This window comes from Solenopsis invicta, chromosome 16 (assembly GCF_016802725.1).
Source record: "Solenopsis invicta isolate M01_SB chromosome 16, UNIL_Sinv_3.0, whole genome shotgun sequence".
NCBI classification, from domain to species: Eukaryota; Metazoa; Arthropoda; class Insecta; order Hymenoptera; family Formicidae; genus Solenopsis; species Solenopsis invicta.
This window is the reverse complement of record NC_052679.1, coordinates 6704910-6726190: the sequence shown is the minus strand read 5'-3', so window position 1 is coordinate 6726190 and position 21281 is coordinate 6704910. Positions and strand designations below refer to the sequence as shown.

General features: G+C 36.1%; 5 protein-coding genes across 13 annotated transcripts; 3 read left to right on the top strand and 2 right to left on the bottom strand.

Moving 5' to 3' along the window:
* Window positions 1-260: 260 nt before the first annotated feature.
* On the top strand, window positions 261-5353 carry LOC105202927 (methyl farnesoate epoxidase). Of its 2 annotated transcripts, none has more exons than XM_026137301.2 (10): window positions 261-418; window positions 2864-2962; window positions 3038-3289; window positions 3374-3836; window positions 3923-4103; window positions 4198-4306; window positions 4384-4564; window positions 4649-4766; window positions 4872-5010; window positions 5124-5353. In XM_026137301.2, the coding sequence occupies exons 2-10, from the start codon at window positions 2878-2880 to the stop codon at window positions 5306-5308; spliced, it is 1713 nt and encodes a 570-aa protein (XP_025993086.1). In that variant the 5' UTR covers window positions 261-418; window positions 2864-2877; the 3' UTR covers window positions 5309-5353. The 2 variants fall into 2 exon arrangements, with proteins under 2 accessions (XP_025993086.1, XP_039314513.1); XM_039458579.1 differs by lacking the exon at window positions 261-418 and adding an exon at window positions 2357-2380.
* Window positions 4327-10393, bottom strand: LOC105202928 (alpha-1,3-mannosyl-glycoprotein 4-beta-N-acetylglucosaminyltransferase B). Of its 4 annotated transcripts, none has more exons than XR_003268969.2 (12): window positions 9570-10313; window positions 8488-9099; window positions 8353-8399; window positions 7970-8280; window positions 7759-7889; window positions 7036-7143; window positions 6756-6949; window positions 6551-6687; window positions 6362-6477; window positions 6201-6282; window positions 4861-5296; window positions 4327-4740 (listed from the first exon to the last, which is right to left on the bottom strand). XR_003268969.2 is itself a non-coding variant. In XM_026137302.2 (11 exons), exons 3-11 carry the CDS (start codon window positions 9019-9021, stop codon window positions 6253-6255), a joined length of 1608 nt encoding a protein of 535 aa, XP_025993087.1. In that variant the 5' UTR covers window positions 9022-9099; window positions 9570-9784; window positions 10331-10393; the 3' UTR covers window positions 5474-6252. The 4 variants fall into 4 exon arrangements, 1 of the variants encoding a protein (XP_025993087.1); XR_005576530.1 differs by having other exon boundaries at window positions 4327-4737; XR_003268970.2 differs by lacking the exons at window positions 4327-4740; window positions 4861-5296 and adding an exon at window positions 5474-5999.
* A 196-nt stretch (window positions 10394-10589) lies between these two features.
* On the top strand, window positions 10590-13264 carry LOC105204855 (tumor susceptibility gene 101 protein). 2 transcript variants are annotated; one of them, XM_011174095.3, is made up of 8 exons: window positions 10590-10870; window positions 10968-11052; window positions 11141-11206; window positions 11293-11456; window positions 11532-11652; window positions 11733-11962; window positions 12121-12476; window positions 12618-13264. In XM_011174095.3, exons 1-8 carry the CDS (start codon window positions 10817-10819, stop codon window positions 12802-12804), a joined length of 1263 nt encoding a protein of 420 aa, XP_011172397.1. In that variant the 5' UTR covers window positions 10590-10816; the 3' UTR covers window positions 12805-13264. The 2 variants fall into 2 exon arrangements, with proteins under 2 accessions (XP_011172397.1, XP_039314515.1); XM_039458581.1 differs by having other exon boundaries at window positions 10609-10870; window positions 10948-11052.
* A 418-nt stretch (window positions 13265-13682) lies between these two features.
* Window positions 13683-14400, bottom strand: LOC105204854 (transmembrane protein 258). The gene is made up of 2 exons (XM_011174094.3): window positions 14222-14400; window positions 13683-13997 (listed from the first exon to the last, which is right to left on the bottom strand). The coding sequence occupies exons 1-2, from the start codon at window positions 14222-14224 to the stop codon at window positions 13758-13760; spliced, it is 243 nt and encodes an 80-aa protein (XP_011172396.1). The 5' UTR covers window positions 14225-14400; the 3' UTR covers window positions 13683-13757.
* A 336-nt stretch (window positions 14401-14736) lies between these two features.
* LOC105204895 (serine/threonine-protein phosphatase 6 regulatory subunit 3) lies at window positions 14737-21267 on the top strand. Of its 4 annotated transcripts, none has more exons than XM_026137299.2 (18): window positions 14737-15356; window positions 15460-15539; window positions 15641-15792; window positions 15891-16012; window positions 16225-16395; window positions 16484-16662; window positions 16743-16856; window positions 16935-17070; window positions 17168-17320; window positions 17558-17665; window positions 17743-17807; window positions 17900-18101; window positions 18348-18434; window positions 18516-18613; window positions 18837-18876; window positions 18955-19153; window positions 19217-19628; window positions 19723-21267. In XM_026137299.2, exons 1-18 carry the CDS (start codon window positions 15297-15299, stop codon window positions 19985-19987), a joined length of 2643 nt encoding a protein of 880 aa, XP_025993084.1. In that variant the 5' UTR covers window positions 14737-15296; the 3' UTR covers window positions 19988-21267. The 4 variants fall into 4 exon arrangements, with proteins under 4 accessions (XP_025993084.1, XP_025993082.1, XP_025993085.1 ...); XM_026137297.2 differs by having other exon boundaries at window positions 18792-18876; XM_026137300.2 differs by having other exon boundaries at window positions 14744-15356; window positions 19232-19628.
* Window positions 21268-21281: the final 14 nt, after the last annotated feature.

The window sequence follows — 21281 nt, the reverse complement described above, 5'->3', positions numbered from 1 at the left end:
ATTTGAAGGAAGATTGTTAAATAACAATCTATTTATAAAAAAAAGCGTAATCTAACATATTTACGAAAAAATGAAAGAACAATTCTAGTATACAGAATTCTTATTTCTTTTCATGTTGAGATTATATAATTATATTTATTTTATAAATATAAATATATAAATATTTATTATAAATATATTATAAATATTTTTGCTATATTAAATTTTATATTGTTCAGATGTTATTACGCGTCAAAATTTTACCAAAATTTCCTCTTTTGATCGGACGTCCAGGATCCGCGGATATATATTGATGCTAATGTTGCATCAGTCTTGTAAGTGTATAGGATGAAGAGGGGCATTTAAAAGCGGACGGAACACTGGTCCACGGTCAGTCCCGCTTATACAACAGAAGAGAAAATTTCTCCACGAGTATAAGGTAAGATACATTTAAAATTCTCTCGAGAAAAGGAGAACCGATTCTCTTCCATCAATTTTTCTTTGGCGTTAAAATCTTTTTCTTGTGGTGTGTTTAGTAGAATATGTAACGTAGTTATGTTTCAAAATATGTAGTTATTGATGTGATGAATTTTTTTTTAATTAAAATTTATTATCACCTAAAAAAAAAAGAAGTGTTGTAAGAACAAGATATTCTAAAATTATATTTTAAATAGTCAAATTTTTATTTTATTGATTTAGAAATATCAATATTATTTAAAAAGTATTTTACGTGTGTCTTCTTAAATAGTGAGCGCTTTATAGATAATAATTTTACGAAACTTTGCATTAACTCGCGATTAACGTTTCAATTGCAGTGCACTATCGATTAATTAATTAACGGCTTTCAAAATGACTTGTTCCAATTATAAACTAAATTTTACATTATCGACGCTGACTTACGTAATAATTAATTAATAAATATCAATTTGAAAAAAATTAATCTTACGAAGGGTATAAAATGTAATGAAAAAATCTGATTTTGTTATATATTAAATTTTATTATTTAAAATTTTGTTTCTTTATTCTTGGAAAGCAAACTGATATGTATAATATTACAAGAAAAACGATACGTTCGTTTTACAATTTAAATAATTTTTGAAAAAATTCGAATTTGAAAAAAGATTGCTTTTAGAATAATTAATAAGTAATTTCCAAATAATATATAAATTATAAAATGTATAAACAAGCGGAGGGGAATGTAAGCTAGTAAATATTTGTAATCAATCGTACACATTGTGATAAAGATATACTCCGCATGCGTCGAGAGATGTAAACTAGAATTTTAAAGTGGATAAAGTTGAAATGAGATAAGAATTCGAAAGCGACGACGATGCGTATCTTGCAAATAAAAGTCCTAAAATATGCTTCGATTGCGCAACTTATGGGATAATAAGGGTGACCGCGCATTTGCGCAAGTAACGCGCTGATTCTTCCGTGTGCAACTTTCTCTTATGAGAGAAACAAGTGTTTCACTTTCTTTTCCGAAACTCGTTTGACGTTTATTATCCGCATATTAGTGCGTACATTTTATATCATTGCATATGTGTACATCTTGCCGTAAATATAAATCACAAATTTGCTTTATGGTGTGATATTCTACATGTATTGACGTATTTTTGAGAATTTCTTCAGATTTTTAAAAATGGATAAAATTTAGTTTTTTACTTAAAACTAAAAAATTAATTTTTTTAATACTATTAAATTTTTCTCACCAAAATTAATATTTTTATCTAAAAGTACAGAAAAAATCCTAAAAAATCATGTCTCTAAAAATTTTTTAATGTTAGTTGCAAATGTTAAAAAAAGAAAAAAATTTTTTTTAATTTAAACGATAGTCTTCAATATCTTTATTGTGAGGCATATAATACTTTTTTTATCATTAATCTTATACAATACATCCACTAATATGTTTTTATTATCATTTTAAAAATCCCAAACAGTTTATTTTTAGCTGGACCCCTTGGGACATGCATGCGTACGCGCACTTAAGCACACAAATATATTTAATGATACGTTTATCAAAAATGTGCTATAAATACAGTTTCAAAAGTTTTTGCTATAAAATCGCACTTTTAAGTGACTGCAACAATCTGCTGTGAACTACTTTTTTTAGTAGAGCATTTTGCAATGTACCTATGTATGTGTAAACATTGTAAACAACTACAGCAATGTGCGCCGTAATACGAGGAAAGTGAGTGGCGTTAGTGATATCACAGATGGCTTCCCGTGATAATACAGGCCTATTTTAGTCTTTTATGTAAAGTAAATATGTTTTTAATCAATGAACGTGACGAGGGAGAATTTTATCTTCGAATGATAATTTAAAATCGTTTATTTATCATCATGTTTAACGGAGTTTAAAATGACCTTTACCACGAAGCTTGAATGAAGTTGCAAGAAGGTAAACATGTGCGAATTGCAAATTAAAAGTTCGTTTTAATGTCATCCTTCACTCTTTAATGGAAGTGTATAAAAAACAAACCATTGAAAAAAATTATTAAACAAATTGATGATTAAAGCAACATTTTCTCAAAAATACCGCGAGACGCGACCGCGCCTCCTGATATCGAATTTATTAATTTCCAGTAAAAGTAGGCGAGTTAATAAAAATTGAGAGGATGAAACATATTCCCGTACTTTTTTTTTTACAAATTCATAGATTTGTTTCGCAATTATTGGAAATATATTTTTTTCTCTTTGTGTATTCTTTTTGTCCACTTTTTTTTAGAAAAGCTAAAAGTGCTAAAATATAAAAATGCATACATCAGTTTTATATCAGCTCTAAGCATTATATAAAATTTAAGAAATATGAAATATTTTACATATTAATTTTATCTTCTTTTAATATTTATTATACAATCAATATTTTATTTATATGTTATAGACTAAATTTACAAGATGCTCGCCACAGCGATGTTATTGCTGATACTTATATTGCTACTGCTATACTTGAGCTGTCAAAAACCGAAAGGATACCCACCAGGTGATAGACGATTCTTCTTAAAAATGCCCTAGTTTTATTATATATTATGCAATTAATACTTTTTATTATTTTCAGGTCCGAGATGGTGGCCCATTTTGGGCTGTGCGTTGGAAATAGCGCGTATCCGTCAAGAAACAGGATATCTTTTCAAAACCTGTTCAGCGCTCTGCAAAAAATATGGTCCTGTGGTGGGCCTGAAGATCGGCCAGGATCGCATCGTTATTCTGAATGATATAGAGAGCTCACGGGCGATGCTGACCAACGAGGATTGCGACGGCAGACCGACCGGACCGTTTTACAAGGCTAGAACTTGGGGTCACAGACTGGGTAAACTATATTTGTTTGAAAAATAAAATGGATAAAATATTTGTTGAATTTTGAAAGATAAATTAAATAATAATTTATGGCCAGGTCTCATCGTAGTGGATGATAAATTATGGGTAGAGCAACGACGATTTGTCATACGACATTTGCGAGAATTCGGCCTTGGTCGCACCAGCATGGTCACAATCATCGAGGATGAGGCGCTGAAATTAGTGGAGCATTTTAAGAGGCTGCTTCAAAACGGCTACAATTATGAAATTGCTAACGTACGAAAAATGACAACGATAAATAATAACAATTTTGGTCAGATATACAAGTTGCAGAAAGACCCAAAGAACAAGCTGAACAAGTCGAACCTGTACGAGTGCGATGCAATCAAGAATAAGATCCCTGAACGTAAACCTCGTACAGCGGCGGACTTGTACATGAAGGCCGAAGATTATGAGGAAGTTAGAAAGGTCTCCCAATCTGCGGGAATGATCATTTCTATGCACGACGCCTTTGGCGTGACTGTATTGAATACCCTTTGGAAGATGATGGCTGGTAAAAGGTCCGTATCAATTATTCCTATTCTTCAAAAAAATCATTTGTTTGAAAGAACATAGAAAAAAAATGTATAATTCATGATTTTTGTAGATACGACAATGGCGATAAAGAACTTACGCACTTACAGAAAATCCTCTCAAAGCTTCTGAATGAAATCGACATAATCGGCGCGCCTTTCGGTCACTTTCCATTGCTACGTTTCATCGCGCCGGAAATGTCCGGTTATAAAGCATTTGTAGAAACACATCAGGAACTGTGGGCATTTTTAAAAGTGAGTTGACATTACATTGTCACGTCGATCATTTAAGTCATTTCACAAATACAAAGATGTTCAAAGATAATTATTAATAATTCGTATTTTTTAGGAAGAACTGGACAATCATAAAAATACATTTTTGTCAAGTGCGCCGCGAGATTTGATGGACGTCTACCTGAATGTGTTAAATTCGGAAGATTGCAGTGATACATTTTCAGGTATATAAAAATATACAAACTTATACAAATAACATTATTATTACTGAATGATAATTTTATAAAAATAACAATTTCAGAATCCCAGTTGTTGGCAATCTGTGTGGATCTCTTCATAGCGGGCTCCGAAACTACTTCGAAAGCACTCGGCTTCGGATTTTTAAATCTAATATTAAATCCGCAGGTTCAGAGAAAGGCACACGAAGAAATAGACAGAGTTATTGGACGCGACAGATTTCCCACATTGGCTGACAAACCAAGGTAAACGTTGTCAATCACTTTCACATTTCATCTATAATTGCAGAAGATTTCGCGTCGTGCATTAATTATATCTTCGTTTTTCAGAATGCCATACATCCAAGCTATCGTTCTGGAGTCCTTACGAATATTCGTGGGCCGTACTTTGAATGTCCCACATAGAGCAATAAGAGACACTACTATCGCGGGCCATAACATACCAAAAGTAACATGAAAAAAATTCAACATTTTATAAGTTAATAAAATAAACGAATAACTGTATTGGCAATATATGTAATATTTGTAAAATATGTATATACCGTCTTTTTAGGACACAATGCTCGTTGTAAATTACAACAGAATAATCATGGATGAATCTTGGAACGATGCGGAAGATTTCCGACCGGAGAGATTCCTCGACAGTGACGGCAACATCATTACGCCAGAAAAATATGTTCCTTTCGGCATGGGTGCGTTTCTTTCTCCTTTCTCGTATGTTAACTACTACAAAACTTATGTATAAAATCTCACAATCACATAAATGTAATCATAAGCTCGATCCTAAGTGTGAAATAATTTACAGGCAGACATCGTTGTATGGGAGAGGTATTAGCTAGGAGTAACATTTTCATCATAACGGCCACGTTGCTACAAGCGTTTAACTTCTCGGTGGTGCCCGGTGAAGCACGACCATCCACGCAAGACTTTGTAGACGGTGTCACAGCTGGTCCAAAACCGTACAGGGCATTGATTTCTCTGAGAATGTGAAGTAGATATTTGACATAATAAACGGTCCCCTTCATCTCGTTTTCATCTCAGACTCAATACTGTTCTAAATACATATTAACAATAGGTTTATTCTGTTTTAATATTCGCAGTTAATGACTCTCAGACTGCAAGACAAAATATATAATATATCGATTTTGACGTACGTTTGTCACAAAAATATATTTTTATTATAATCGATATAAGTGTAGGAGTATACAGACAGACAGTATATATACACGTATAAAGAAAGCTATGCGAAATAAATAATTGCTCGTACATTAGAAGAATATAGTCTTCGTATCACTGTTTGTCTTGGCGAACAAACATCTGAATCAACGTCCTCACATGTTTGACAATAATATAACAATGAAAATTGAAGAATTATATTTACTTGAATCATAAATCTTTGTATGTACGAAGGATTTACACGTGAGTAAATTAGTAGCGAACATCGAGAGCGAATTGAAACAACAACGCGAACAACAGGTACAAGTCAGTTAATTTTTCAAACTAAAATACAATCTTCTCTAGAAAAAGCAAGAGAAACACTTACGCTATATAATTTGAGACTTCGCGCAATGTGCCATTATATACACTCAAAAACCGGATGATATTCGCAAAAGTGTGAATATCAGAGGCAAATCCATTACGCTACCACCTGATTTTTACGCTTTAACAAATGCCACGTGTACTAAAGAAAAAAAAAAAAATTCCTATAAAATGTTGACCAACCTAAAAGTCGGCTTCAATTAAACATATTCATAACATATTTATCAGCTCTTTGTAATGGACGGCATTGAATTAACAATTTGATCCACTCATATATAACACACGACAGCAAAATAAAAAATATATAAATTATTAATAAACATTTATAAAATCAGTCGCTTACATTAACCATGCAGGCGGTACCGCAAAAGCACTCGAGAATTTTCGTCCTTTAGTCAGCTAGGCTGATCCTCTATTATGTGAATCTAATTAAAAAATTATATTGTTAGAGCAGAAAAGAGATAATTAATATTATACTCTTAATATGTTACCAGGGATTGTTACCTCAGACAGAATGGCCCAGTTCTCGCTTTCACTGTGTATACTTAAACGAAGCACAGACACCTTACCCAATCTTCGATCCACAGTCCCTTCAGCAACACCAAGTACATCAAACTTATCTGTTTCATATAAAATTACTTTTTAACAATCTTTCAAATGATTAAATTATATATGTAGAATTCTTTATTTTACCTATAATAATGTAACCGTCCTCTGTCACATCATTGCTGTTTCTATCCAACAACGGAGACATCTCGGACAATACTTCCACCGTCGTATTGTAAAATTTATCAGACGGGTGTTCAGGATTTCCACTCCTGAATAAGTACCTGCATACATACCAAATAATAAAATAATCGTGAGTTTTTCCAAAGTAAAAAGATCAACTGTAACTCACTTCTTTATAAAAATAGGATGTGAAAATTTAAACTTTAAATGGTCTCCTGGTTGAGGTAGCAAGCCCCAAAAGAACGTCTCGCCTTTATATGCTTTTTGTAGTGTATATTGTTTGTAAGGCTTGATTTGAGTCTCCACAGTCGCCTCAGGATTCTCGTGAGCGTAAAATAGCGTTATTTTACCAAATTGTTTATCCTGCAAACGTAATTTTACGACGTTAGTTTATATTGTCACAATTTTATATAGTTTATATTGTATCTTTATTTTTTAAATATACTTACCTTGAGTTTTTGCACTTTTCCCTTCAAGGATGAATGCGTTCCTATGTGTTGAAAAAGAGAAGGTTTGTAATGCACCCACAACTCTGCCTTAGCCATTTTGCAATGTTTCTGTTGAGGTAAAAATGAATTTTTTTGAAACGTCAGATCATTTATCGTTTGATATATGAACATATAAACATCTGGTATCATTATCTATACCAGTGCTCGGAATTAGTGGCACATTTCGAGCCGATTTCCGAGGCGACGCCTACTGTCTCCCCTCGAGCCCCTCACTCCGCTCGCGGGCCTACAACCGAGCTGCCGGCCGCGCGTCAAATGTTGTGGCTCAGGAGCGTAGAGCGTCCCTTGTAAAAGAAATAGCCTAGGGCCTAGACTATTTCTTTTACAAGGGACGCTCTACGCTCCTGAGCTACAACATTTGACGCGCGGCCGGCAGCTCGGTTGTAGGCCCGCGAGCGGAGTGAGGGGCTCGAGGGGAGACAGTAGGCGTCGCCTCGGAAATCGGCTCGAAATGTGCCACTAATTCCGAGCACTGGCCTAGGGCCTAGACTATTTCTTTTACAAGGGACACTCTACGCTCCTGAGCTACAACATTTGACGCGCGGCCGGCAGCTCGGTTGTAGGCCCGCGAGCGGAGTGAGGGGCTCGAGGGGAGACAGTAGGCGTCGCCTCGGAAATCGGCTCGAAATGTGCCACTAATTCCGAGCACTGATCTATACTTACGCTGTCTTTATCAAGACTACAGACTCTTGTCGATATCAAATGATCCAATAGCCAATCGACAGGCTTATCATTGTGGAACATCAAAAAAAATTGAATTAGCCAGGGAAGTTCCACACATTTGAACAATTTTCCTATAATATTAACAAAAAATTTGAAATATTTCCTCAATATGTATATCATCACTATACAATATAATATAACAATGCCATACCGATAAAACCAAGCTGACAGAAATCGAGAACGAACCAATTTTCCTTTGTGCCAATCTTTTGCAACGCAAAGGATTTCATAGTAGTTACAAAGTTCTTCTTGGCCAAAATATCATCTTCTAATTGCACATAAAATGTGCCTTTAGTCTGGGCATATGACATGAGAAAAGCAAAATCCAGATTCTGCTTGGACCGCCAAACGACACGTTGATGATCGTCACCGAGAGTGTCGCGTAATTTTGATAAATCTGGATAATAAGATGGTGATGGTGATATTACATCGATCACGCCAGCTTCACATTCATTCGGAAATCTAAAGTAAAAGAAGGCTGTTGTAAAAAAAGCTGATACGTACAAGGATAAAAATATAAATTTATGAACTTACTGAACTTCAATTTGCTTTGCAACATATGTCACATAATCAATATCTGTCTGCAAACAAATTAATATTTTGATTAATTCATCAATTTAATGGCTCAAAGGGCATTAATATCTTTTCATAAGTAGCGATTGCACTTACTTCAGCCACTAAAACGATGATCAAGGTATCTGCGATTTCTGCTGTGTTCATACGATCTAGCAAATTTTTTAAAGTCGCCATAAGATAAGATTGAACCTCGCGTTTAACCGTTGGTACTCCCAACACCATGCTAACTCCCGATCTACCTTTGCTCTGCACAAACGCAGGACGAAGACTATTTGGATCATTGAGAAAATGTGGTAGAAAATTATAGATCGAAGGCAGCTTAATGTTAGTGACATTGGAGGTGCCATTGTTGATGAGCAGTTGCAGATCTGGTAAGATGTGATTGCTCTCAATCAGTTGTAGCAACTGATGAGACAGTAAGTTTATTTCCTCCTGGCTGCCAATATATTTAGCATGTAAATGCTCCAGCTTGGCCTGCAGTTCGGCAATGCTGTTCTGTAATATAGCCTCCTCGCGCATGTCTGATGGCGTCAGCAGATTCAGAATCGCACATGGAACCAAGACTAGCAACAGCACGATTAGACATCGCTTTCGCACTGGAGTCAATGTTGTAAAATGAGGTGTCATCTTCCCCTTTTCTGCCTCTACTTTTTAGACTCTACATGATTGTATCCATCAGCTTCGAAAAGTAGTATCAAATATTATCTAGAAACAATAAGACACACATCATCACTTGTTATATAAAAAAATGTAATACACTCATCTCAAAATAGAGAAAATTTTTAAGAAACTACTCAGTCATGTGTATACATATATGTATATATAAACATCAAATATTATATACATTAAAGTTAACACCTGTATTATGAGCTAATCAGTTCATATAGTATTTCAAATTGGCAATTATCTTTAAAATAACTATTTTTAGTTAACAATATCAATTATCAACTTAATATCAAGACTTGATCAATCAAAAAATTAACAGATGTACGAAGTTAGTTTTTAGTTCTTTGAAGCAATTGATGACAAATGCACTGTGCCGAGTGTAATTTATTAACTGACCATTGTTCTAACGTTCTATTATTACACAATAATTGCAAATAATTATGTGAATGATAATCGCTGTTTTAAAAATAATCTTAAACGCTAAATAAATTAACTCATATTTAACTTACATTATTTTTGACATTTAGCCTTCTTCGAGTTCACAGTTGACGAATGCGCGTCGCGACGACATTGCCTCGTCGTCGCGTTGGAATTTCGTTCTTTTCGTCCCAATTAAAGATCCCGAGATCACACGTCACGCGATGTACAACGCTCTAATACGACACGTTCTTTGGATCTCACAGGTAGGAAGTAACGTCTGTCGCGCACCTGTTACCAACATAACCTGCCCGTTCGATCATTATAACTTGTTTCAAACCTGCCGTTTATTATAGGAGTATATACGGGTGCTCGAGATATCGAAAGGCTAGTATTGACAAAAAAAAATTATTAATCGGATTATTTCTGATTAGAAGATTACTTTGGTATTTTTTTCCTTCGAAGAAAAACTGGGGAAACCCGACATGAAACAAGAAGAGATTCAGAGAATAAAAATTACGAGCTTCTGATAAAGAGCGTAAATTCCAATCTTGACAGATGCTTTTAATTGATTGCTCTTTAATTAATACATTTAATTAATACAATTTTACACCGTAAAAAGTCCAATATCGATCCAGGAATAATTCCGCGCATAATCCTTTTTTTATTGGGAAGCACCCAAAGCGCGAGAGATTTGGAACCTTCTGTTTACCAAAAAATTTAATGAGTATTCGAATATATCTCGACAACAATAGAACGAAATTGCTAAGCTCGATAGTTATCGACAATTGTACATTTCTTGCCTTGCGTGTCAGGATCACGTATATATTTTCTACAAATAGAATATTTATACCTCTCTTTAAACCGGTGCTCGCTAAATGCACGCGTATCAATACGCATGTAACAATTGAGCAACAAGCGAATCGACCAATCGCAGTCGACAACTCGAGAATGCGAGCTTGCTATCTGAAAAATCTTGTTTACGATTGGTCGAGCGCGTCTCGTTTAGATATTCGTGTGTATCGAGATTTGTTCGAGGTTCAAGGAGGTTAGAATCTCTCGGTGTTTTGCGTAGTCGATGATCAAACACAGTAATCCTCAAATTATTCACGATGGTTCATAATTATATTCCATGTATGTGAGATCAGTGGACTTGTCGCTACTGCCTTTGATGATCTCATCGTGCCAAATTTCTCTCCCAGCACGGTCGATGATAACGCGAGCACGAGATCGGCGATAATCGCATGCTATTGCTCTGCAAGGCAAGTAGTTCTGAAACGCGATTAGGTCTACAAAGAAGAAAGATAGACTTGTTGTTGCTTCAACCCAACTACGCTAAATGGTGAAAATGACACCGTTGGATGAGGGGAGGATTAGACAGGGACTGTCTAAGGTACAGACATAGATTGTTATCAGTTTTATCATTGTGCAAATGATCTTGGAGTAGTTAAAATTAGCTTGTAATCTAAGAAGAGAATATTGTTCTTCAGTATCAAAATCCAGATATAACAAAGAAGCATGTGGCGAGCGTCTTGAATCTTTACAAAGGCTTGGTGTATAAAATCGAGCCTTTTGGTAAATAAAATTATTGCTAACAATGATCTTAATATAGTTGTTTTGCGATATTCCAAAGTTATTAACTGATTTATGTGTTTGACATCAGTTTTCAATGATGGCTCACGCAAGGAACTACTCAATTTGCAAGGAACTATACCTGTTATTTACAAGGGTAACTTTTTTAGTATAATTTAGTATAAATATTGTACATATATATATGATAAATCTAATATTGTTTCATATGTGTTTGTTTCATAGGTTCTTGTTATAATATTCCAATCTGCATATGGCTGATGGACACTCATCCAAATAATGCACCCATGTGCTATGTCAAACCAACAGCAGATATGCATATCAAAGTCAGTATGTATGTGGATCACAATGGCAAAATCTATTTGCCATATCTTCATGACTGGGTGCCTGTGAGTCAACTCACTGTTAATAATTAAAAATTACTTAATTATCTAGTATTTATTCTGTTTCCCTTTGTCTTGCAGCATAATTCAGATTTACTTGCATTAATTCAAGTTATGATTGTTACCTTTGGCGAACAGCCTCCGGTTTATGCCAAATCAAGGTCAGAAACTCAACAGAGTTCAACACCATACCCTGTTCAATGTGAGTACTTTTATAATTTCAAATCATTTTTTTTTTAATTTTTTATTGTCTTTAATACCTCATGAAAACTTGTCATGCAGCATTCATGCCTGTACCTGGTACTGGAAATGTTTCAAGTTCCGGCTTTCCTCCATATCCACCAAATTCTCAATACTCTGGCAGCAGTAACGTGTATCCGCCATATCCATCTGCAGCGTCCGGGGGATTCCCGTATCCAGGCTCTTACGGTTCTTATGCAGGAACCACGCCCAGTTATCCGACGCAAGGCTACAGTGGTTCATTTCCGCCATATCCACCAGCTACACAACCAGTACATAAGCATTATATTTTAGTCTAAGTGGCATTTATAATTATTATTTACAATTTAGTATCACAATTGATATTTGCAACTAATATTACATTAATTAATAGTTAAGGATTCATTTGAGAGTATGTCTCATTAAACAAGTATTTGGGATTGTTTTCAAGTCGCCGACGGTACAACCAAACTCCAGTGGATCTGGCACGATCACAGAGGAACATATAAGAGCATCCTTGCTGTCCGCGGTAGAGGATAAGCTCCGACGTCGACTTAAGGAGCAATTCTCACAGTTGCAGGCCGAGCTCGAGACGCTGCGACGAACGCAACAAGAGCTAACGAGCGGCTCGTCTCATTTGACAGATCTTTTTGATAAACTTAAGAGAGAAAAACAGGAGCTCGATAAAAACGTGAATATCTTGCAAGATAAGGAGGCCGAACTGGAAAAAGAGATCGCCAAATTGTCTGACAATCAGTCGATAGACGTTGACGAAGCTGTTACTACCATAGCGCCGTTATATAAACAGTAAGCGTATAAAAATTACAAATTTAATGACAAAATTTATTTAGCGTGAAATGATATTGCTATAACTGGAAAATTATAAATTAAGGTTGTAGGAGAAATTGTAAATAAATAGGCTTTATTGCAACGTCACTTAATTTCCAGGATGTTAAACGCTTTCGCTGAAGAAGCGGCCACAGAGGACGCTATTTATTATCTTGCCGAGGGACTGCGATCTGGCATTTTAGATCTGGACGCGTTCCTGAAACAAGTTCGACAATTGTCGCGTAGACAATTTATGCTAAGAGCGTTGATGCAAAGATGTCGACAAAAAGCTGGTCTGGCTGGTTAAAAAATATCCCTCGTGCGCTTTGTCCTAGAGTTGCAATATTCCACTTTGTTATAAAATATCTCATTGTGTTATGCAGTGAAAATGGAACACATATAATTTATACTGGCATCGAAGAGCACAAAAGATTATTTTATCGACAATAAGTCAATCTTTATGGTGTAACGAGAGAAAAACTGTTATACATGAAAAAGAAAAAAAAACATTTTAATAGAATAGTATATGTGTAGATACAGTAATGACAGCTTTCAACTGTGAAAGTAGATAATTCTTTTCACACAAAATATATTATTTCTATGATAGTGCATGATTAGATTAATCACACTGTAGTCTGTGTTCACAGAAAACGAGTGCAAACCTTCATTTTTTTTAAGGTGCCACAAAACTCGTTGTGTACCTGTATTATAAACTTTATGCCTTCATTGTGATAAAGATTGAATAAACTTATGCATAGTATAAAAAATGTCCAGAATTATGCATTTAACCAACTATTGTAATGATAAAATGTTACAAGTGTGAAAACTAGAGATGTGTGAATCAATTTTTTTATGTCAAATTGAATCACTGATACATAATCAATAACATTAGGCTAAATATCAATGTATAAGTAATGTAACAATAAGATTTCTATATTGTAAGAAAAATATATGATAAATAATATAAATTTATTTTAAATGATTTTATAAGTTGTCGATATAAGCGATTCATACTTGAGCCTCTTAGATTTGAGAATTTTCAAATGGTTTGGATTTGAATCTATTATTTGAATCAAATCTTACCTAATTTGTATTTGAATAGTTCACATATCTCTAGTGTAAAACTCTCCGAACTTATGCATTATTAAGTATCATCCATGTTTGAATAAATTCAACCAGAACAAATTCATATTATATATATATTTTTTAACAATTACAAATATTTCCTCAGTATAAATTTCAACACCTTATCGACGCTATCTATACGTAGATCCCAACCCACAGCAGCAGAAATAGCACTCCAAAGCTAGAGAACAATGCCGCAACCAGGGAGATTAACGCCTCCTTGCATATATCTCGCGTGAATTTCGTGCTGGTGACCTCGTATACGAAGAACCAAGCCGTGAAGAACACTCCGATTCCTAGCAGCACCACAGCCAGCAGGGGAAAGACTGCCGGGTTCACCGGCGAGACGTATCTCGTCATCGATTCGATTTCCACCTAAAGCAATCATCAAACAAAGTTAAAATCGGAGGCAGAAAAATTGAGCGATACACAAACATTTGGTTTACGCTTCCTCTACACTCTTTCTGCTTCTTTTTCTTTGCGTATTCGACGAAAACAATTAAGGTTAGACGTAAGATCCAAATTAACCTGTATACCAATTTCGCGAGGATTACCAAGAGAATTCCCGATCTTTCGCATAAAGAATAGTTTCCACTTGCCATTTTTCGAAATTGACGTGTCTCTACGTGGCTCGGAAGAAGAAACCCAGGTCAGACAGATCGGAGTCAATCCTCAACGAATAGTCAGACATCGGCTGGCATCGTGGCATCAGCTGGCAATGGCAGGTTATCGGTTGAGCATAATACACGAGACTACCCGAGGTAGTTGGCGGAATGGAAATATTTGTCTTCTACCATGGCGTCATCTTGCATAACAATCGTCTCAGTCGATAAAATGGCGTAATTCGACCATTACATTTCATACATTTGCACTTTCGATGCTCCGTGTGTTCCTTTTTTCATAATAAAATATACAAAATCTCTTCCTCATCCTAAATACAGAAATGATCCAAAAAGTACGACAGAATTCACTCGCGTTCCTTCGTTTCGCGTACCCTCCAACGTTCTATTTTAAGCGCGGAAAGTGCAGCGGAGTGTAGCAGAGTTGAGCAAAGTGCAGGTTGATGGAAGAAGGAGGACGAGGAAAGCGAAAGAGGAAAGTGCCTCCACGCTTCTCGTCTCGTGTGCCGTATTCAGCGCTCGAGCGCCTGTTCGCGCTCCAGAGCGTCCGGTGTGATCACGTCGAAACTGGTCGAAACGCGCTTGGCGCTCCATTCCCACGTTCACGTCCTTCTGGTATCGTCGTGCATCGGTCTCGCGGCAGCAGTCCGCGTCCCAGTCGCCTACGTCGTAACCGTCGGAAGCGTCGATCGGGGTGGCCACGACGAGTGCTCCGCCAGAGCAGTCCGTAGCAGTCAAAGGAGCAGTGGCGTAATCGCGAGGAGGTGTCGCGGTGTGCGTGACGACAACGGTTTTTGGACGCACAGTGACTCGCGCGCGCGGACGCAGCGCGGCGGAAGAGCATCGACAGGAACGATACAGGCGTGCATGCGATGTTAGCCGCTCGTCGGCCGAACAGAATTCGCGCGACGTGTTGCACCGTTTCCCCTTCCCCGCGCGCGCGCGTCTCCACGCCACGCCGATGCAAGTTGGACGATCGCCCCGTTGGACTACGATAAATCACGAGACATTTAGATATTAAGTCGTAAGCGGTAGCGCGCGCACGCACCCCATCATGTTCTGGACGAATAATTACGTGTCGTCGCCGCATATCGAGGCATTGCTCAACAAGGAGGCAAGTGACTCGTCACAGGCGTCTTCCTCCCCACGAACGAACCTTTCCCTTCTCTCCCTTCCTCTCCCTACAGTCTGATATCTAATCGGTTATTCAATTACAGGATGTCACCCTGCAAGAGTTGATGGATGAGGAGGACATCCTGCAAGAATGCAAGAGCCAAAACAAAAAGCTGGTTGAATAGTAAGTGAAAAAATATTGCTGTTGCTTCAGATCTGATTTTGTGTGTTTTGTGTGTGTGTCTCTTTGTTACGATAAAAATTATTGCAATGTGTAATTGATAGTCTCACGAGGCCTGCTGTTATGGAAGAATTAGTTACATTAACCACTAAAGAGCCATCCATGGACATCGAAGAACGTTGGCGCTACAAATATCCCAATGTTGCCTGCGAGTTGCTCACATGTGATGTGCCTACATTGAATGAGAAACTGGCAGGTACTTGGAGCTCTATTATATATTAATGATTGGAAAAGTATCCACTTGTCAAATTATGTGGATGTTGTAAATACACAATTCTTTGAATTTTTTTTTAGGTGACGAGGCACTTTTGGCCAAATTATATTCTTTCATAGATACAGATCAGCCATTAAATCCACTACTTGCGTCATTTTTCAGTAAAACTATTGGAGTGCTTGTCGCTCGTAAAAGTGATCAGGTAATTACATAAATATTTTATATTTTATGTAAAAGATGCTTACATAATATGTATTTAAAATAAGTCATTATTTTTAATTGTAAGAGCTTTTCTTTGAGATTGATGTTTAATTCAGTATTAACAAAATTATAATATTAGTTAAATAATGAATTTTTTCTCACCCTCCTACATTATCCACATTCTTATCCATCCTATATTTCCATCTATTCCAGAATTGGTATTCCTATCAGTTCACATGCTTACAGGTTTTAGAATTCCTTAAAAGTCGTCAAAGATGTGTAGATCTCCTGTTGCAACATTTAGAGACTTCGGCTATCATGGACTTAGTGCTCAAACTTGTTACTCAGGTTGAGGGCAGTGATATGCGTCAAAACATATTAAATGTAAGGTATTTTCCATATTTTATTATTCATCTAGCTATTGTGCATAATTGAGTTCTTTTCAATATACATGTGTACATCTCTTTGGTAGTGGCTAGATAGTCAACATTTAGTCCAAAGACTGGTAAAATTATTAGCACCTACTTCAGAAGTAGCCAAACATGCTAACGCGGCACAATTACTTTGCGATATGGTGACGGTAGCTAGAGAAACTCAACGTACCTCTACGGAGCGTACTGATCCAGATCCTATTTTAAATACCTTAGAATCGTGAGTATATTCCCTTGCAAACTCTTTCGATAAGTTCTTAATTTGCAAGAATATTCACAAATGCATTTTATTATACACAGAGGAGAAACTGTGAGCCTATTACTAGAAACTATTCTAACAACAGAAAAGATGGAGAGTAGTATTGTTGGTGGAATACAAGTGCTTTTGGTACTTTTAGGACAAAGAGTCTGCAAGTATGATAATACTCTATAATGTTAAAATTGCATTTTATAGATAGATAAAGTACAATAAAGTACCTGAATTCTTTGCAGTACATCTAATGAAGGAGATGGTATAATACATGGTAATAGTGAAGACACTGCAGATAATGAGCAGTGTATTAAAATTTCAAATGCTATTTTACCATATTTGGAGCATCTTCACAAACTCCTTCTTGACCCACCATATGTAAGAGTTCCTTCAAAATATTGTCTAAAAATAGAAGTTGTAATTTACATTTTGTTCTCACTATTTTAAAAACCACTAAATATTTTTTATTATTCAGAAACCTGCCGTTAAAACAACTGTTGGACTATTAGAATGTCCATTGGGAAACACTCGTTTGCACGTAGCAAAGTTGTTAAGCGCGTTATTGGCGACAGAGAATTTTAAGGTCCGCGAACATTTAGAATTTTTGGGAGCATTCCAAACATTGTTGGTAAGATTGCATTATATGAATATGCGTTTTCGAATATTATTAAATGCTTCGTATTATTATGATTTTGTCATTTAAGTAAATATCAGATTGGAACAAAAGTTCGTTTTTCAAGTAAAATGTTCAAATATTTGTACATGGATTTATTTATTTACATGTGCGTTGCTACGAACTTTTATTCCAACTCAATACTTATTCTTAGGATCTGTTTTTCAAATATACATGAAATCTGTGTTATAGGATCTGTTTTTCAAATATACGTGGAATAATTTCTTACATACGCAAGTACAACAGTGCCTAGCCTTAGCAATTAATTTCGGACGGGATGATACTGATATTTATAATAATGTGAGTTATACTTTTCATAGCATGGAAATAAATTATGATACATGGAACATTAAATAACTCGACAAATTTATTTCCAGATATTTATCAAGTGCAAATTAATAGAAAGAATCTTAGAAGCATGGGATAAAAACGAGAGTAAACAGTAAGATTGCTAAAAGTATTAAATTACGCGAAATAAATTCGCATGTATTACGAGAGAAAATGCGTGATTGTAACATTGAAATTTGATTGCAGAAACAAAGAAAATGGTGTTCGCCAAGGTTACATGGGACATTTAATAAATATCGCGAACAATATTGTTACCCAATGCGAAAGAAATAATATACTGGCCAGCTTCTTAAAGAATAATTTATCACCCGAGTGTCTTACTAAATGGGAAGATCTTGTGAGCGTACAATTGGTGGAGATTAATAAAATTCATGAAACTGTAATGATGGTATGTAGCAATGATATATATATATATATATATATATATATCTATTATATATATATATATATTTCTGTTTTCTTCAAATATATTACGCCTGTGATACATTTAGAGACAACAGATAATTTTAACATTTCTCACTGCAAACAAATGATTTATGAGACAACTGTTTCAATTATTTTATTTGCTTTGTATATCAAATTCAATATGACTGCAGTAAGGAAGCTGCAATCTTAATTATAATGGAATTTTTAGGGTGATCAGACTCCAGTGTACCTGATAAGCTCCGAGGAAAATCCAAACGAGTTCAACTCTTACTCGCAAGAGACATATATTCAACAGGTTAGCGCTTATCGTGAATCATTGATACAGAAATTAAGATTATTTAGTTCATTATTTATCGTACGATATTCTTGGTATTAGATGTACTCCAATTATCAGGGTCAACAAATAACGCCTCCATTCATCGAGAATTTCGGATTTCACGACGATGAGTTTAACGATGGTGATGATGCGCTTCAGTAAGTATACACGCGAGATCACCCCCCTAAAAAATAATAATAAAATAGCTACTACTAGGAGCGCGATCGCGTAGAGTTTACAAGAGCCAAGAGAGCACACGCGTGATAAAAACGCAACGTTAATATTGTCATAGTCATTTCTTCCCGAATGTTTTCGTTAAGAGATATAATATTATAGTAATCCAGTTGACAACCAATTAACAACGTTGGCCTTTACTCTCAGTGAAGAAGATCTCGACAAGCGAGAAGATATGTTCAATAAGGTAGATATCTATTGTTGAGTAAAATGTACTGTATTATGTTTGAAATTAAAAAACTTATTTGGTAATGTTATGTTAAAGCTGTGCCAACAAAAGCAAAAAGCCGGGCTCGAGGATTGCGGCAGTGGCCTAGAATGGGGAGATGAGGGCGAGCTGACGTTCCAGACCGTGGTGGACAAACGAGATTGGCACTCGAAACAACAGCATCAGGATTCGAGTTCTTCGGATGAAGATGACGAGGAACCACGCGACATGCATATGGAGGTCGACACGACTGATCGTATGTTTCCATTAAAGATTCTATTATTTGATATTTAATAAAAACTTGAAATTATCAAAATAGGTTATGCAATTTCAGCTTGGGACACTACGGAACCGCTGAGCACTGGCACTATACTTCCGCCGGTCAATCCATGGGACGTTGTACCATCGGAACCAGTAGAATCTACTGGGTGGGCCAATTTTGAAAATTTTGAGAATACCTTATGTATAGAAAACACTACAATGAGCGAGGAGAAAAAGCTGTGCAATGAGCTTAAAGAAAAAGCATCAGAAGCAATGGACGCAAATTTGACAGAAAAGGATACGTCTTCTAGCGAAAGTGTTGGAGATGGCACCGAAAAGTGCAAAGACAGTCAAGTAGTCGATACGGAATTGCCAACTGCAGAAACTAATCCCAACGACAGCAAAAGTGACGAGCGCAAAATGATCTCCGCAAATGAGAATATCAATCCTAGCGAGTTACCAGTCAACAGGTATTTATATAACAGTCTGTTCTATGTATTGAGTTTAGAATACAATTTTCGTTGTTTCTTTTGGTGAAAAATTTTTGTTATTTTTTTCTCCTAGAAATGTTAAGAGCACGGAGGAGATCAAAACCGAAAAGGACGTGAAGAATGTGGAAAATGGAAAGTCGTCAATTGAATATCAAGTTCCAGATGCTTCGTCGGAAAGCACATCCACTGACACCGTACCGGTGTCTAAAGATGATAGCACATCCACTGACGCCGTACCGGTATCTAAAGACGATAGCACATCCACTGACACTGTACCGGTGTCTAAAGACGATAGCACATCCACTGACGTCGTACCCATGTCTAAAGACGATAAATGAAACGTTCCTCCATGCCTATGTTAAATGATCAAATGGCAATAGGAAGAGAAAATCATATCAGTATCGAGTCGTATGCGAACGATCGGAAGCATATATTGCGCCTTCTCTATTTTTCATTAGATACCACGTTAATTATGCTTTAAGAAAACGTTGATGCTGGGCACATTATGGTTCCGCTGCAGGGTATTCTCTTTGAATAAATCCGGAATGCCGAAACAAAATGATCGACGCTCAACTACACTTAGCGAATAATTTGATGTTTATTACATATAGGTATATCCCATCCCCTTTCTACCCCATCCTTCGACTGGCCAACATCTACAAGTAAAACCCTGTGAAAATCAAGTCCTCCCTCTATCCCATATATTTTACGATTATTGTTAAGAGTTTCGTAAATTGTTATTTATACGTAACTGATAACTGATTTTTAGTAAAGTAAAAGGGGAGTGGAGAGATTAAATCGCAAGATTGCGATTTTTATGCGATTTACATAGACAATTTGTAAAGAGAGAGAGAGAGAGAAAGAGAAAGAAAGAAAAAGACAAAGGATAAATCTCGCATCCGCTTGCTCCACTCGCGACATTTAATTTTTCACACGTACACGCACGCACACATACACAGATACATACATGGGACATTTACTATATGTTTATATATTAAAGAAGAGCGGATGAGAAACATAAGAAAAGAGAGTTATTGTAACGCTGTTTAATATTATATAAGACCGGTATTTCACAAACTGGTGCTTTTGCTTATTCCTTCGATAAGGCAAAGGTACTTAGGTGCAGTGCCTACTGTTTAACTGAATGTACGTTAGTTCAACGATGCGATACGAGTAGAAAAAAAGAGGGGGGAGAGAGAGAGAGATAATTGAGAGTATTTTTATTACCTTTTGTCATAATCGGTCAAAATTTATACATGATATCGTGTTAATCGAGCTCCCGATCAACTTGCGCGCTTATTTGCATTCCGAAATAATAACAAAACAAAAATTTATACGTACCTTTAAGCGACCGTCTTTCATCAAGATCTTCCAGAAGTGAAATAAATTACAAAAACCAACGTCAAAGTGTTGCCGCGCATGCTTCGATCGAGCTGTCTTATGTACACCCGTCGTTCTTCGAAGAGATTATTCTGTAAATTATGTTACCTAATTGTTCCGCGACTTTCTTCTGCCTCGCAGATTTTGCAGCAGCAATGTGTTTATAGCGTTGTACACGAGATATTGTTCATAATGAAATGAAAGAAAAAAAAAACTAATAAAACATTGTTCTAAATCCTAAAGAAATGCGTC

Bases quoted from the DNA above. Each gene is read 5' to 3' on its own strand.
- LOC105202927 (XM_026137301.2), top strand. From the start codon at position 2,878: ATGCTCGCCACAGCGATGTTATTGCTGATACTTATATTGCTACTGCTA. The intron at 3,837-3,922 runs GTCCGTATCAAT...TGATTTTTGTAG, and splicing joins AAGATGATGGCTGGTAAAAG to ATACGACAATGGCGATAAAG. The intron at 4,565-4,648 runs GTAAACGTTGTC...TTCGTTTTTCAG, and splicing joins ACATTGGCTGACAAACCAAG to AATGCCATACATCCAAGCTA.
- LOC105202928 (XM_026137302.2), bottom strand. From the start codon at position 9,021: ATGACACCTCATTTTACAACATTGACTCCAGTGCGAAAGCGATGTCTA. The intron at 7,890-7,969 runs GTATGGCATTGT...TTAATATTATAG, and splicing joins CTGTCAGCTTGGTTTTATCG to GAAAATTGTTCAAATGTGTG. The intron at 6,950-7,035 runs GTAAGTATATTT...TTACGTTTGCAG, and splicing joins GAAAAGTGCAAAAACTCAAG to GATAAACAATTTGGTAAAAT.
- LOC105204855 (XM_011174095.3), top strand. From the start codon at position 10,817: ATGGTGAAAATGACACCGTTGGATGAGGGGAGGATTAGACAGGGACTG. The intron at 11,053-11,140 runs GTAAATAAAATT...GTTTGACATCAG, and splicing joins GTATAAAATCGAGCCTTTTG to TTTTCAATGATGGCTCACGC. The intron at 11,457-11,531 runs GTGAGTCAACTC...TTTGTCTTGCAG, and splicing joins ATCTTCATGACTGGGTGCCT to CATAATTCAGATTTACTTGC.
- LOC105204895 (XM_026137297.2), top strand. From the start codon at position 15,297: ATGTTCTGGACGAATAATTACGTGTCGTCGCCGCATATCGAGGCATTG. The intron at 17,321-17,557 runs GTAAGATTGCAT...TCTGTGTTATAG, and splicing joins GAGCATTCCAAACATTGTTG to GATCTGTTTTTCAAATATAC. The intron at 18,877-18,954 runs GTAGATATCTAT...GTTATGTTAAAG, and splicing joins GAGAAGATATGTTCAATAAG to CTGTGCCAACAAAAGCAAAA.